At 40.6% G+C, this 17035-nt stretch overlaps 1 protein-coding gene across 2 annotated transcripts in view; it reads right to left on the bottom strand.

Annotated features, from left to right (window-relative positions):
* The window catches only part of SASH1 (SAM and SH3 domain containing 1), a 128877-nt gene that overhangs the window by 21434 nt on the left and 90408 nt on the right, over positions 1 to 17035 (bottom strand). For both annotated transcript variants that reach the window (XM_026083832.1, XM_026083839.1), the window contains exons 9-13: positions 14094 to 14226; positions 9883 to 10229; positions 5284 to 5355; positions 2763 to 2906; positions 410 to 545 (exon numbers count right to left, since the gene is read on the bottom strand). In XM_026083832.1, the coding sequence (XP_025939617.1) occupies positions 410 to 545; positions 2763 to 2906; positions 5284 to 5355; positions 9883 to 10229; positions 14094 to 14226 (832 nt within the window). The remainder of the gene's footprint in view (positions 1 to 409; positions 546 to 2762; positions 2907 to 5283; positions 5356 to 9882; positions 10230 to 14093; positions 14227 to 17035) is intronic.

Genomic DNA, 17035 nt, shown 5'->3' with positions numbered 1-17035 from the left:
AGTTAAAAAAAAAAAAAAAAAAAAACCACAGAAGGAGTCCCCAGGAGAAATCTTGTGTAAAGATGTGCCCATTCACTGGTGGCCTTTGATTTGTACCTTTAATTATCACTCAAATCATTTGTATTATAATAGCAGGGCCCAGCAGCCCCAGCCAGAGAGCAGGATTTCACTTTCTCAGGACTCAGTATAAACAAAACAAAAGAGACAGTCTCTGCACCAAGAAGCTTACAGCGCTTTTGAGCTAAAAGTTGAAGATATTGTTCACTGTTAACCGTGATGACTAATCCATCAGCCTTTCTACTTTTAAACACGGCTTCTGCTTTGACTTTCTCCTATTCTACTTATTGTGGAAATCTCTTTGCTCCCTGCAGCCACAAAAATGGAGCAATGCAATTACGGCTGAACTTACTCATTGAGCTCTGACCGCTTAAAGAGCTCCTCAGGCTCTCCACTGAGCCACCAGCTTTCAGCTTGGGCTTGTCCAGGGAGTCGGTGTCCGGCTGTGGCGACTGCGGAGAACCTGGCACGACATCCGGGCCAGACTCCTGAAAGAGATCAAACCATTTCAGTTTGGTAAACAAACAGGCAATGACAGGAGCTGTTCGTTCGACTTTAAGCAAAGAACATCTTGTATTTTCCTGCTGGTTACCAGACAGGATAAAAGCTAATAAGTGTATCAACCTATTTAGCGGTACCCAGGTGTGGCAAGAACCCCATTTTATAGGGCATGGCAGCATAGACAGCAGCAGAAAGTCCAGTCTGAAATAGCTAACACTGGAAGTGGAAAGAAACATTATAAGAAACTCCCATTTCAAAGGTTTTAAAAGTGCTTGCTATTTTACCAGCAGCATTGGCCAAACAACTAAAGCTTAACTCAACTTTCTGAATCAGGATTTTGTACAAAGATGAGTACAGACAAAATAGTGCGAATCAGACACACAGCAACGTACATTTTTTGCAGTGAATTACTGATACTTTTGCTCATTTACTTTCAAGGGAGAAAAAAAAGAATTAACTGGAAAATGCAGCCTGGGCATAATATAAGTACATATAAATATAAATAAACAAATGCAAAAAAAGATTTTGCTGCATATGCAATAGGTGAGGCAATTTCTCTTTTAATTCAGTCAAGCATTACAGTGAATCCAAACCAGTCTTTCCTAAATTGAAATTCTGTCAGCTTATGTGAAGCACAGTTAAAGCGAAGCAGTGGTTATTTGTGGCCAGAATAGCTTTTGCTTGTTTTTTTTTTTTTTTTTATGAACGCAGACTGAGACTCTGGCATATAGTTTGAGTCACGATGCCACAGAGGTAGAAGGTACAAATAGTCTAAAATGATTGTGCCAAAAAATTTGAAAACAAAAGAACTCTAGCTTGCATACAAGAAGAGTTTCTGTGCAGATGTGTGGTCATGAAACTTTTAGATGCAACCTATTACTTGCATGCTGCAGAATCGTCAGAAAAAAAAGTCATCCCAGCATATGACTTCAGAGGTCAAGTCAATTCTTGGAGAGAGCTAGAGAGCAGAAGTATTGCTAATTGTAAACTGATATCTCAATGTATCCCTTTCTTAGGCAGACTTTCCAAAGGGGCACTGTTAAACCAGTCAGGCACCAAAGCATCTTCTTATCAATGTCAAATCATACTGTTAGACCTTAAAATTTTTTAATTATAAGTGTAAGCATAGCTGTAGCATTGCTCCTGGTTATGAACAAACATGGCTAATATTCTTACAACAAAGAAATTCCAATGTTCCACTGCATTACTTAAAACTGTTCCCCAAACTGCTTGATATGCTCTCTCCAGGTTTAAGAATTTTGGGGTTGTTAGCTGAATCTGATTAATTAAAGCTCCTTTTACAAACAATAACACTTTGCATTAATCAGGTGGGGCATTACTATGGTTCCACTTTCATTTTTCTACTACTGCCAGTATACCCTGGCAATCCAGTGACTGGTATATGACCACTTGAGGGCGATGTTTGCCAAAAAAAGTTCTGCTTTACCAGCGGTTTTGTAAACTATTACTTACACATTTCAAGTGGAAAGATTGGTTTTAAACAAACGCTGAAGAATTTCTGACAGCCCACCAAAGCAAGGAATCCAAAGTATACCAAAGAGATTTTTTTGGAAAAATGCAGCAATTTTTCTTAGCCCACTAAAATTCAAAGTCTAGTTTTACAACTAATGTACTTCAGGTTTGCCTTTAAGAATGAGCTATAAAAATCTGTAATGAAAAGAAGAATAGGAAAATCTTCTATGGGAAGCCCCTCCCTGACTACACTGTGCATCTGTTTTAATGGACTGCTGCAGTGGGCAAGGTATGATGGAGAACAGATCTGTAACAGAGAAGAGGAACAGTGTACACAGAGCTATACTGGGAATTTAAACTAAGATGCAAATTGCAGATTAAATATATTATTGTGACCCTCTGTCATAGATCAGTTCCCTTAATAGATAACGATGATAGTTAAAGAGATGGAAATACAGAGCAAGACGTGTAATGCCATCAACCATAGGCTTTTGCTGATGAAGTACTTGAACGAAAAATCTGAAAACACATTTTCACAGTTGGATTTCCACAAGAAGCCATTTCACAGTGAAGAATCTTATAAGAACACAGGAATAAGCCATACCACATACTCTTGGAAGAAATTTCTTCCTGACCTGACAGACTCCTCAACTGATACCTTGAAGAATGGGACTCAACATTTATTATAACATCTTCAATATTAAGTAGAGTCCACTGCAAATCTTACATACCTGCTCAGACAGAGAATTGCTGTATTTTTTAGACATCCTTTTCTTCATGGTTTCTTTGACAGACTTCACCTTTTTGCCCAGAGATATACGGGATGCAGAAGGTGATTTGATCACTTCTTTATAAACAAAGTCTCCTTCTTTGCCCTGCAAAATAAAACAAGRTTTACACCTATAAAATGCAAGAGCCATTTTTTCCTCTTAGTCCAGCAATCACTGCAGAGGTATCCAGGCAGACAGGGGATGGTAGCACGGTGTCCTGTTCACTGCTCTAAATTCACTGTCAAGACCTTGTGCAAACCACTGTAGCAGTCCTCTCTACTCCTCTTGCTCCTAAGGCCTGATTTGTAATCTTTTCTGTTGGTACTGTGCGTGGCTGTGTCGGGGTCTGTTAGGATGCCTTTATCCTTTTGAGTTGCAGCTAAGTATTTGACTTTGTTGACAGTCAACTCTATGGTTTCAGGCTAAGCCCTTCTCCTCAGGGGACACACAACAGAAGCTGTGCCTCATGCTGGTCAACACCATAGCTTAACAGGACTCAAGCTACCTCTGAGATCCTAGCAAAATACATATTTGGATACCTATATTTGACTACCTAAATTTACATTTTATTTTCAGACAGGCATTCAGTTAACCTCTCTTGATGACCTGCTTTGTGGTTTTACTATGAATTGTTAAAAAAAAAAGGGGGTGGGGGAAGCTACTGAATCCACCAACCATGGTAGAAGATTGCACTTGCACAGCTATTCTTAGGACTCAGACACATAAACAGGTTACTGCAAGACTAAATTAGCCAGTCCATGTATAGGGATGACAAAGGCCAGCTGCTTTGAACTCATTTAACCTTTTCTAAACTAGCCTGAGTTACCTAGCATTTACTTATGCCACAAGCATACATAAAGAATTACCATGGATCAGCTGACATTTTACAGAACTTATCTTTATGACTCAGCCCATATTCAGGCAGTTTGTGCAGTCAGCATGGTAAGCACATTCTTCCACTCTACAGTACTTCAGGAACCACAGCAAGGCAGCTCCATCAGAGCTACTACCAGAGCCTCTATTGGTAAGGATACACCAAAAATTGCATTGCAGAAAGGATCAGAATCTATTTAATAATTTGACTACTGAATTTGGTCTTTGACTTGGTGTAATAAACCTTTAGAGGACAATTTAGATAAATAAAATAACAAACCCTAAAATACATGTACACTCTATTCTGCACAAAGGATTTACCCTTTTTCCAAATTTATGCATGTTTGTTATGTTATCATGTTCTCCTAAAAAGTCTTTGTGAAGTTTAACTGACACTTTACTTCTGATACTTTTGTTTTTTTTCCAAGTTGTTTGTGATTACAATTTCTTTAGTAACTTTTGGTTTTCTTTCAGCAGAAATTAAGGATAGCTCTTTGCATGATCTTTTCTGAAAAAAAAAATCCTTCAGCTAATGGACTTGCATGTTTTAAACAAAAGCTCTTGATCTGCACACATTATTCTGGTGCACTATTTGTCCCATTGCTGATGCTAAAAGGGAAAATCTAACATCTAAACTTCACACTTTCTTATGTCAAAAACATAATCTGAACAAAATATGCCAAGCTAACTACGTATAAAGATAAACATTGTGACTTTGGAAGTTAAGTTTTTCCTTGAGTAGAAAGTTGATGAAGAAGATATCCCACAGTTTTGTCCAATTTAGGGGAAATTTTTGATTTAAAAAAAATCAGCTAGTAAAATGATGGCATATATGTTTTTCTACAATTTAAACTTAAAGTAAAGCAGAGAAATCACCAGAGCTAAACTTGAGATAGTAGAGGTCCTTCTTGATATTAAAAAAGAAAAAAATATATATATGGTCAATTGAATTTGATATAATGTTCTGGCTCATAGTTATTTTTGGCTGCAGTCTGACCAGCATTAACACTAGGATCAACATGAGTAACATAAAAGGAATTAATTCTCATGGCAGTTATTTTATTACATTTATATTTAAAAAAAACCAAAACCACCAAACAGCACTGAGATCAATTGTACAGCACCCAGCACAATGGGATCCTGGTCTACTCCACAGCTCTTAAATACAATGAGAAAACAAATAATAAATCACTTATGCAATGACTTCCACCCAAATAACTTGCAGATCTTCACTGAATGAAAGTTTGCCTCATCATTCCAAAAAGTAAACGTTTTACCAAGAAAGTATAGTAATCATATGTTTTGCCTGGAGAGATGCTCTGAGGAAGTCAAACACAGGAACAGTTCACAGATGTGCCCCTAGATCTGTGCTTTGATCACTTGTTCCTGCATCTTTGGACATATGGTTTATAAATACTCATACACACATGGATATGGGTGGATATGTTATTCTCAAAGCTAAGGAAGTCTGTGGTTAAAAAAGACACCCTGCCTTCTTGGATCCCCAAACTGCTATTATGGACCTAAATTACACTTAGGTCTATTATAACTCTATTGTGCATTTCATTTAATGCTATTTCGAGCCTGCGCCTTCTTGCCTTACACTCACCATTTGGTCAGAACTGTTTCCAATATGAAGGGAACGATTTGTCAAGTCGAATCCTCCAAAGCTACAGGTTCTCTGCAAAAAAAGGATAGAAACAGTTGTATCACAATGATTAGCTCAGTCCAAACATCTGTGATTTGGAGAATGTCAGCGCAAACACTAACGTGTGCAAAAATGGAAACAAACCAACAAACAAAAGGATGGAAGACTGAAGATTCAAGCATTACAAATAGAGAATGCTGTTGTAAAGCAACTTGAGTCATTTGTCTCTTCCAGAGACAACTCCTTGGTCTAAGGTCTGTTGCTGTTGAGTCATCTATTGCCTACTCTTTTTTTAAAAAGAAAAAAAGACTTTTGGTCTGAGGAAACTGTTTGTTCATCCTATGCATAAAGTTTTCCAGGTTCCTAGCAACTCCACCTCAGCACTTGAATCTCCCTTCATCCATTAGTCCACACTAGCACTGAAACAGAGAAGAATAAATCCTTTAAAGCACTGAATAACCTACCTTCTGGGAACAGCAGCATATGCTTAACTTTCACTGAAATACAGGCAATGCTAGTGGCCTTGTAGGGCAAACCCGTGGTAAGGAGAGGAAAACAAGCCCCCTCCAGCTGTTCATAAGCATGGTGCCCCCAGAGGCTTAGAATGCCCCAATTCCAGATGAGGTATTTCTCACCACCTCCATGGTGTTACAGGGCAATTCTGCTACTTCTGGGAGAAAGCAGGTCATATTTTCAGTGGCACTGTCATCTAATGGAGTGACTCAGATACTACTCCCTGGGTTCAGCTGAATGCACAGATGCAGCTTATCATAATCATCCTGCATTAAAAAACAATCAACATTATGACACTGCTTCATTCCCAAGAGCAAAGGGCAACCAAACTCAGGGCAGTTGTACTTCCACAGCCAAAACCAGAGCATTTAAATTTGGCAGATGAGTCTCTGCTAAAGCTACGGTATCACTTGAAAAAAGACCAGTTCCTTAGGGTGGCTCAGAGAGAATCTAGTTTTTGCCTTGCAATCCAACAGGTCAAAATATTGACTTTTTTTTTTTTTTTTTTGCCTTTGAACAACGAACTGCACAACCAACTGCCAGTTACCTGGCCCTGTCAGTAGCCTCAGAAGGCAATCCAGGAAAATGAGAGCATGGCAGTTACAATTTACTTGTACAGCTTCAACTCTAAAGTATGAGTTTATAAATATYCTCTTTATAGTCAGACATGAGACAAACAGGACACAGAAGATCAGGAATTTGCAAACAGTATTTTTAGGGCGTGAACTACTCAGTGGAGTAGCTTGAAAGATACCTTAAGACTTAACTAAGCATCAGATCAAACCTACAAAAGATTTGCCCAACGAGTACAATAAGCGTGAAGATCCACTACTTGAGAACTACCAGTTTGCTTGGACACTTTATTACAAAGAGGCAAGCCCTACAAACTGTGCCACTTAATAAACAATTCTATTAGTTGGTTCTGTTGAGGTACACATTCTTCCTGCCTCATTCATTGCTAATCAGCATACACATTAATTGCTTTTTTTAAGTTTTTTTTCTTGCTGCAAGTTGGGTGCTGCACACCTACAGTGCCAATTTTTACACCAACCGCAGCTCTATAGAACTTCCAGCCAGCTTTGTTTAGGCCCCACACACATGAAAAAGAGTGCTGTGATGTAGAATTCTTTAAAATGTTTTCTCTCCAGAACGCAATGTGACTATGGCATAGCTTTTAAAAATTGTTTTTGGAAGCATTTGAGACCAACCACAAGTAATAAGATCAGCTTTTAAAGTACAGCACATCTAACTATGAGTAATGTTGTCCTTCTGTGAAGAGTCCGTTCTAAGTAATCCTACAGTGTATGCCGATCCCAACAATGGAGAGAGGACATCTGGAACTGCTCTGAGCAAATATCTCTCAAACCAGCCAGAGCTCCTCCTATAGCAGGCTCTTCAGAGAGCAAAATGGCTGTTGGTTAAAATGTACCATATTAAGAATTCTTATTATTCCATGATGGACCTCCCCATACATTCAACATTTAACTTTCACCTTCAGATTCCAGTAATGACCCTAGTAATTCTGTACCAAACAAAAGGTCTGTGGATGAGGAAAGGGATATTCAATGGAATGGCCATGCAATCAAAAATATTATCATTTTGGGAGAAAAGAAAAACTGATGTAATTTGAAAATTTCATGCATGTCCAGGTCACTGAAACAAATATAAACAACAAAAATGAATGGCAAGGCAAGACAGAGTGACCAGTTCCACTGAATACATAGGCATTGCAATTTCCCTGAGGTTGCAGCAAACAAACATTAAGTGTTTCTAGGAAGAAGGAGTGGCATTACTTTCAAGGTCAAGAGAAGTTTACCAGCTTTTTGCAGTTTCAGGAAGAAGCGTGTTGAGAAAGCTAGCAAGAGCAGTCAGTCCCCACCATTTATCCCCTTTACCAAAGACTGGAGAAGCAGTTAACTGAGGAGTTCCTCAACAACAACGACAAAGTGCTATCCATTTCTTTTCTGACTGTATCTCTGTGAATAAGCAAAAATCAGTCCAGATGGTTCTCATAATGAAGTTACTATAGTGAGACTACTTACTAGAAGAACTGAAAAGCCTGTCTCTGGCATCTATATTTACAAAGACAGCTTTAGAGGGCATTTTTAATGATGGGGCATCTCTGGCCATGAATATGCCCTTTTGCCTGCCGATACGCCCCCCCCCCCCCCACTATTCAACTCACATATGGGTGAGTCAGGTGTCTTTTATCACTGTAATGTCCTTGTGGAGAAAGCATGTCTTTTGAGTACAATGTTTATGAAAAGGAACAGTATTGAGCCAGTGGCAAGGCAAGCAGTAAATGCAGAAGAAATAGTGAAATAGCCAAGAGAGAATGTTCATGGCATTGGGTAGAAACAAACTACTACTATTATGGCCAAAAGCAAAAAATGAGCCACCAAGCCTTGGTCAGCTCCCACTGGTGACTAATCATTACTCAGAGAGATCAAGGCTATCTCTCTCTCATATCCTGAATAACTCAAACCTGAAGAAATTAAGCAGAGGCCTCTCAGAATAAAGCTGTAATTCAAGAGGAAAAAACTCTTTCTACTGTACTGTTTGCTGGAATATTTTGCTTAATATTATGGGTCTACCACTCTTTCCACCCGCTGAAGCAGGGAACATCAAAATTGTCAAGACAACAGACTAGCTGGCTCAGTTCTGGAGATCTGGCTGGCTCCAAAGGCAAGTTCCCAGGATACTCGGCATCATGGCAAAGGGAACTACCAAAACCGGATCAAATAGGCAGGAAGAGACATGGCAAAAATTGGGTTTCTTTGGAGCACTCAAATCACTTAATTTCCCATTGTACAGGAACATTTCCTTTCTTGGTCACCCCTTGTTCCCTTTTCCACAATGCTATGAGGGAAGGTCCCATCTTCAGCTCATGCTAGAAAGCAGGAGCAGTGGCCAGGGACAGTGCAGATGGGACACTTCTGGTGGTGGTGAGCAGCAAGCAGGAGGTCAGTGTCTACATAATGTAAACCTCCCTGACTTTCTGCAGCTGTGAGTATGACGGAAACTACAGAGCTGGGTGGGCTACTTCAGCAGATGAGACTGAAACTGAGAGGGGGAGGGCCGATATGAGGCAATGGCAGAGGGCAGGAGAAACAGAGCACAGTTGACTAAGCATGCTCTAATCCTTTAAAAATTTTATATATCTCACAGTATCCCTTTAAAAGAATGCTGATTTCCAAAGAATCAGGAAACCATTTTTATAGCTTCTCAAAGCTTCTTTTCATCCATCCATAATCTCAATTTCTGCTCTAGTGGAAGTTAAAAAGCAGCATTTTGTCATATTTGATTTTGCTCATTGAGTTATTCTGTACACATGGAAACTGTAGACTCAACAAAACTCTCTTCTGATGGGATTATATCAAGCTCTTCATGGTATACCAGTATACTTTTCCCTTATAGAAGAATTACAGTGCTAAGAGTTTCTAAAGGCAAGGAAAATAGGAAAAGCACAGAATTTTAGTTAAAAGTATAAAGCAATAAATGTCGACTGCAACCTCACAGAAACCGGAAGGCCACCTTCATGGCAACTCTTTGACTCACAGACTTTTGGTGGATTCTCAAGAGAACCCTTTTAGTACAGCGATCCACTGTGGCAGCCCACTTCCTCTTGGCCTCCTCATCCTCCTCCAGCAGGCATCTCCTCAGGTCCTGCTTGTCGGCCTTGCTCAGGGTCCTGTCAGTAACGGGACGCACCAACTGTGAGAGGTTAAGGTGACTGTACAGGCTTCTCTCCACCACATAGGTAATATTGAACTCGCTGACAGAAGTGCGCCCTCGTAGCCTTCTGTTTGGGAAGCCACAACCTCCACCCCCTTTCGTTTTGTGCCGCAGTAATTGTAGGTCGCAAGTTGTGGGGGATGCTCCTTTCCTAGCAGGGCGCTGGCAAAGAAAAGCTCTGGAACAGGAATAGTTAGTATCCATTTTCTTCAATCGGATCTGCTTCCTTACACTCTGAATCTCCTCCAGGGACACCAGAAGATGGTGCTTGTGCCTGTTGCTGTCATAAAAGCAAATGCTTTCTGTACTTACCCCATGGCTCAGGGAGCCAAGGCTCTTCTTCATCTCCCCATCTGTCAAGGAGCGGCAAACTTTCTGGGTCTTCTCCTCTTCTGGGTAAGAGAAAAAAGTCCCAAGTTTCTTGGGAGGCTTGATAAGGCCACGGCTGTCAGTTTTGCTGAAGGTCTTCACCAGCTTCCGGTTAGCTCCCCAAGTATCAAGACTGCTGGATGAGGGAGAAGTAGTAAGTGAGTCCGAGTCGTCCTCTGGCTGCTTCTCACAGGAGCCATCAAAGAAGAATTGCTTCTTGTGAACTCCAGAGTAAAGTGCCGATCTGTCATCCAGTATAGGAGAATTGTCAAGCGAGTACTCTTCCACACCTACAGCGGACAAAAGCAGCACAAAGCATGTCATCACTTGTTTAAAATGGAAGGAAACTTCTTCCTGATATAAGAAGCCCAGAAGGTATTTATGGGTGGATAAATTTGAACCAGTTCCTTCCATCTGTGAAGTGAGAGTTCTGGGATGAGTTAATAATAGACTATAGCATCCAGCACTGCTGTAGAAAGCAGTATTTGTCCCAGAAAAGTATACATCTGAGCTCAAGGATGAAATGAAAAGAGTCGGGCTTTTGATAGAAGAAGAGGCACCAATTTCAACTACACAGAATTTACCTAACAAACACATGCAAAGAAAAAAAAAAAAAGTAGGTCAGACTGTGGGTGTGCCAATTTTAACAGTGTCCTGCTAATGACAGAAACACATGGTTTTCACCAACTATATATTACGGAAAGGAAAGAAGACTTTTTGAAACAGAAGTACTGGATATGGGCAAAGGGCCAGGACTCTTTTTTTGGGATGGCGTGAAGGGAAAAATAGTACCTGAAATTGTAATTCCTTTTCACATTTATCATTTAAAAACTTTTTCCTCCAGTGTTTTCTCCTGAGCAACGTTTAGGCTCAGGTTTTGGATGCAGCAGTAAGGAAAGAGTCAAACAAGAATACACATCCTTCTCAGTCCTGCCTGACATACTTCATGGCATTCACGGATATGTATCAGAAACACACACAGAAATGCAACTGCATTTGTTCCTTGCAGAGAACTCAGTGTGGGTCATGCAAACTTCCTTTTAAAATCGAACTTCCATTTAATAGGGGTCTACTTTGCCTTCATCTTTGATGATTTGAGAATGTTACAGAAGAGCTAAATTTGAACAACTACAAAAGTATCTATGATTTCCTAAACTAGTTCATCCAATAATAGGACACACATTTCAAGATGAAAGAACATCAGTTGCCTTATACAGGCTTCCAGTCTCATCTTCACTCTGTTGGCAAAACATATTTGACACATTTGCTGCAACCTAAGACACTGTTTTACCAAGATAAAACTAGCTGTGACAGTGAAGGGATAGCGGATCACGTCTTACACATCACTTTCACTCTTGAGCACCTGGGGTATAGATTGGAGTCTGATTTTAACACCACTTTTACTGAAGTGTACGACTTGATTTTTTCTCTTTTAATTCTTGACTTGAACAGAAAATAGACTTTCTTCTGGGACTGAACACATGTTGATAAACTATTTTAGTCTGCTGAGTAAATATGTTTTTAAACGGCTTGTAAAATATGCATTGTGTGTCAACGCTGTTAACAGATGTTGTTTGGAGTCAATCCATGATAAAAAACACATCATGACACAGATGTAGATGTGATTTGTTTTTAAATGCTACATAAGAAAGTGCCCCCAAATTAGGAAGATTCAGTAATTCAACTAAGAGAAGATTAACACAAAATATTCATGTATTCAGATACTAGCACATACTAGTGCCCACCAGATGATCCAGATTTATACTTCATGTGATAAAAAAGTCAATATTAGAAATGTGGGAGAAGGATCTGGGACTAGGGTACTTTTCTTTAAAGAAACAATGGAAATGTGTAAGAGAAATTTGGCAAAATTATTCTTCTTTGTGAAGAGATTTCTGAGGAATGTTTCTTTTGGGAAATTTTATGTCTTATTGAAACTGAGCCTACTCTCACATTTTGACAAAGGCTGTTGAACGCTAAAGAATTTACTGAAATTTTATCGATCTTACTGCATCAAATTTGATAGCCAACCCTCAACAAGCTAGCCATCTAGAATTTCACATGACTTCACACTTCTATACTGATTTAAATAACAGCAGCAAAGATGTCAAGAACATATCCAGTCAAATGCAAGTAACCTGGAAAGTCAGACAGCAATCCCCAAATCTGACCAGAGTATCTTTTGTGATCTTGCAGAGTCCTCTGATGTACGCAAATGGGAATATCAACCTACACTATGAGATATAGGGATGGGCAGCATTTAGGCAGCACTTTTTATCTGCCACATAAAAACTGGGGTTTAGGAAAACCTTATTGAGAAAAAAAGCTATACATATCTAGTGAATGTTTTGCCTGCTTAAGGGGCCTTCTGCTTATGTAGAAGTTACGTAGGAGTCATTCACATTGTTATTTAGCAATAATTGTTTTTGTTACACGATTTCCCAAGAGCCGATCTACAAAGGAGCTTCAGCATGCTAGAAGTACAAACACAGAGTTACAGATAACTTATTCAGAAGAGCCTACAGTTAAAATGGAAAAGACAGGCAGAAGATAGAAAAAGAAGGAAGCAGAGCAAACCATTTTTCTTGGTGACAATTGTTAATTTGGTGATTTTTCTGTGGGGGGCATGGGTGGCTGAGCTCAGTAGAAAAAATTTGGAAGGAACTGAGTCACTTAAGGGAAAGAGTGAGGGAGAAAAGGAAATAAGGAGATGAAATAGAATTTGAAACGGAGGTGAAGAGCTGTGAGAGGGGGAACTGGAACAAAATAGTCAGTTAACATGATGAAGAGAAAGTCTGGTCAAACTGTAGGAAGCTGTCTCACATCCAGAGGCCCTGTGCGGGCTGTTTCTGCAGCTGCTCCCACCGCTGAAGTCCTTGGCTGATTGCTCCCTGTAGCCTTCCACACCCAGGCCCACAGGGTGGGGGAGGAAAGGCAGCTCTTGGGTCCCTCTCTCCCCAGAGCAGGGGAAATATGGCCCTCTTTTGCCCCTTCTCATAAACCATGCTTTTGCTGCTGAGGTAACTCAACTTTATATGCTCTATTTTTAAACCCTCTTTGTCTCCCCTATGAGGTGACAACAAAATCTTCTCAGACCAAGCTAGATGCCATGTCCAGAGCTCTAGACCCCCTGAGCCTTTCACTCTGGCCAGTAACATGACCATCATGCAAGAAAGAGGCAAGCTAAATCCTAAATTTGCTGATGGCATGCTACCACATGCCCAAGAAGACACACGAGTTCTCCTTTAATACACTAGAAAGGAACATAATATGGCTCAGCTTACTACAAAACTGAAGGGAATCACAGCATATAATCCTGGGAAGGCCACTAACATATGGGGACATCCGCAGCTCCAGTGAGGACTCAAGCAGGACTTCCAGAGAGGCAACTGAGGCTCAGGCTTTGTTAATCTGAGTGCTCGCATATGGATACAGGTCATCAAGAGCTAATTCTGCAGCATGACATTCCCAGGAGGTGAACTCTGTTCCCCTTCTCCCCATCCTCCTCTTTCTCCATTCTTTCTCTCTCTCTCTCTCTCTCTCTCTCTCCTGGTCTCTTGGCAGCATGGCTCATTCAGGAGCAGGCTCCCCCATAACTAGGAGTTAATACTGCATGAAGCAGCAACTATCCCACAAGAACATCTAACAGAGTTTTTGTACTTTTGCCACAGGATGATGCCATGTAGTGCAGCTGCACTACTAGCCAGTCGTTCCCCTCCCAAAACTTTAAGAGCTTCACCTGTGCAACGTACCTACAGCAAAGTCTCCCAGGCCTCAGAGGAGGGAACAGAGCTGTGGTTGCTGTGCTTACCTCCCTGCAATGCCTGTGGGGCAGCTGGCTGAAATTTCTCCTACTCATTCTCTCTACAGCAGCACACAGTGTGGGGCATAAAACATAAACCAAGTTCTAATCTCCTAATGAAGGGCTCTGGAAATAGCAGATCAGCAATAACCACATCCTAGACTGTCACTTTCCTCCTTTTACAGTATCAAATTGTAATTACTTGGGTAATGCATGCACCATAAAAAAGGCAATCTTTTTCACTGCCCCTTAAGCGCAGTCTGCCCCTCCTCGCCCCTCCACTTTCTGTCCCCTCTCAACAGAAAAATACATTCACACATTCAGTTTTAATCATATGTACTTTGCTTTTTACCTTCTGTGCTGGGTTTTTTCATTTCTTCCACTCTTATGAGTTTCTTCCTGACTCTGCGCGTAGAATTTACCAGCTTGTGCAATCTCTTAAACTTCACCGACTCCTCTGCTTCATCATCGGATTGTTCTCTTGACTGGCAAAGAAACAAAGGGAATATTAATAAAGTAGTTGCTCCATGGCTTGCTCTTTCAAGTCAAGTTAACCCAGCTCATCTGCTGCTCTGTGTCAATGCAGCTCTGTAACTGGTGTTATATTTTCAGCCCAGGTCAGAAACATTTAAATTACTGAGGGTTTTCTTTCTTTCATTTTTTTTTTCTTTTTCTGAAAGCGTGACATACCATTTTGATTTCTAAATCTGTGCAACGTAAGATCCTAGGCACTGAAATTCATTCCTGCCCTTGTCTTTCTTCCCATGCATTGTGTAATAACTACTTCCACATCCTCTCTCAGTATGTTTCATGCAGGGCTCTTTCCCAGGGCTCTTCTTACCATACCAGTTATGCTCCTGTGGTTTGGGTCAGTCACTGGTCTGTCTGGCATCTCAGAACTTGCTGTTTAAACCTGGTTATAAACAGCTTCTCCAAACTGAAACTCTGTCATTGACTTCTTCTCTTTTTTCCCCCCCAATCTTCCCAGAAAATGAAAAACAGCAGCACAAGAAAGGGACGGGAAGGAAACAGAAGGAGGAGACCTCATCTGCCTTGTTCAGAAACTGCCACAGCTACAAAATACTCCTTTCCTCCTCCTTGCTCCCTACAATCCTGCTGCAGGCTCTCGAGGCTGGAATTGAGATGGACACAGCATTCCTCCAACACTGACCAAGGGAAAACTCTGACCTTTGCAGATATACAGTACAGTCCATATTCCCCAGCATCCCGTTTCGTTTTGCATCTGATCCAGTATGCTCAGTTCCAGCTGTTTTCCCTCAAGTATCAAACATTACAGAGACAAAAAAAAATTCTCCCTCTCCAGCAGCAGTGACACAACAAGCTGAAACAATCCATTCCTTGTGCAGGAGAAGACAACTTCAATTTTCGAGCCAGACCCAACCTTCAATGTGCTACTTCCTCTGTTTTAATCTGCTCAGAAGGAGAAAGGAGCGGAGGGGGGCAGGGGCGCAGGGCGGCAGGCAGGAGTCTCCCGCTCCTCCCGGACGGTCCTGGCACTGTGTGCTGCACATTCCTGCACGCCGCCCAGGCTCCAGCTGGAGTGCACCGCACGCTGTATACCTTACTTGGTATTCGGGCACGTTCCCAGCCAATTCACCGAGTCCTTAATGGTCAGCTCCTTGCAATCTTAATGCAACTTCCTGTCAGCGAAGCTAGCTGGCTTTCCTGACCACTCTGCTCTGTTTCTCCTTCTCCTTAATCAACTTTAGAAAGGGAAAAATCCCAAGCAAATGCAAGGCAATAAAAACAATCCTTTTCTCTTCCCTAACAAAAATGCTGTCTTTGTTTTACCAGAGACTRAATAAAAGACAGGCGCAAATATAAAAACGTTTTTCAGCTTTTCAAATATACTCAAATATCAGGATGTGGTAATAATAGTGCATGCCATGGGACAGGACACCAGTGAGCAGTTGTATATGCATAACTACATTTTCAAAGGTGCAAAGAGTGCCTGAAGGAATCAGCACAGCTTTGAAAATCTACCATACCGGAATACATTTTACAATGCCAGAGCAAACTTCAGCCACTGTCTGCAAGGACACTGTCAATTACTGAATTCCAACAAATTTCATATTATTCCAAAAAAAGAAGGAATACTAAATGGACCACATGTGGCAGTAGGAATCGCCATTCTGCCATCCAAAACCCACAGGAATGCATTTATTATGGCTACAAACTGGATAGACAATTAACAATCTTCCTTCAGGAAAATGAAGGCAGTAAAGAGGATTAAGAGAATCTGTTTATATCAAGATAGATTAAGCTGCAGGATGAGCATTAACTCAGAGGTTATGGCTGGGAGAACTTGGTGACATGTCAAACAACAAGACATACCTCATCAGGCATATTTAGATAAGATGGAGAACAGAATATTGATTGTAATTAAAGAAGTTCAGGCAAGACCTTTTAGGCCATCAAGCAATCCTGGCAAGCAACCATCATGCAAACTCTGCACTTGAAATATGTTTATTTTAAATGCAATTACTTTAAGTCATTTCTTTCCTTCATTATTTTTCATATACCCTTGGTTTGCAAGACTACTGCTTATAAAACTGTGAGCTCTGTCAGATTTAGAGAATAGCTCAAAACCAGCCCTCCATCCCAGGATTTCATTGAAGAATAAGAATGCTGAGTTACAAAATAACTGGTCTTATTTTGGCCCACTGGTATCCAATAAAAAACCTGTTCCCCTCATTGTCTTGTATGAAGATTCAATAAAAGAAAAAAAAGGAGAGAACTTTTTAAAATGCCTGACATTCTCATTCATTATTAACACAGTGAAAGTGAGCATCAAAATAGTTTCAATACAGGATACTGATACCAAATCTGAGTGGTTGATACAGTGGGCCCCTACCACACTTTAAAATAAATATAGTAACATGTTAAAAAGAGCAAGCTGGTATTTCCTGCAGTTTCGGGACTCTCTGCATCCTTTGTTCCAATGAGCCAAGGCTCTTTATATGCAGTGACAGATACTTCCTAGCTCTGATGCTCAGCTCTAAGATCTGAGTACAGCTTGTATCTAACAACGGGAACCACTGGGTAATAGTTTGACTAAAAACAAAGTCAGAGTCTCACTAGCAGTCTATTTCCTCTCATACTGGGCAGCACGTGGCACGGAAAGTCTTTTGTAAAGGAAAAGGATGGTTAATAACTTCATACAAAAAGACCAAAAAACATCTGTCACTATGCCAGTGGTGCTGGTCAGGAAACTTTCTTGTCAAATAACGCTGATTCCTTGAAAACCAAACTGTTTTGGAAAAGGATTACTTT

This window comes from Apteryx rowi, unplaced genomic scaffold (genome assembly GCF_003343035.1).
Source record: "Apteryx rowi isolate R43461 unplaced genomic scaffold, aptRow1 scaffold_118, whole genome shotgun sequence".
NCBI lineage: Eukaryota > Metazoa > Chordata > Aves > Apterygiformes > Apterygidae > Apteryx > Apteryx rowi.
This window is presented reverse-complemented; position numbering and strand designations above follow the sequence as displayed.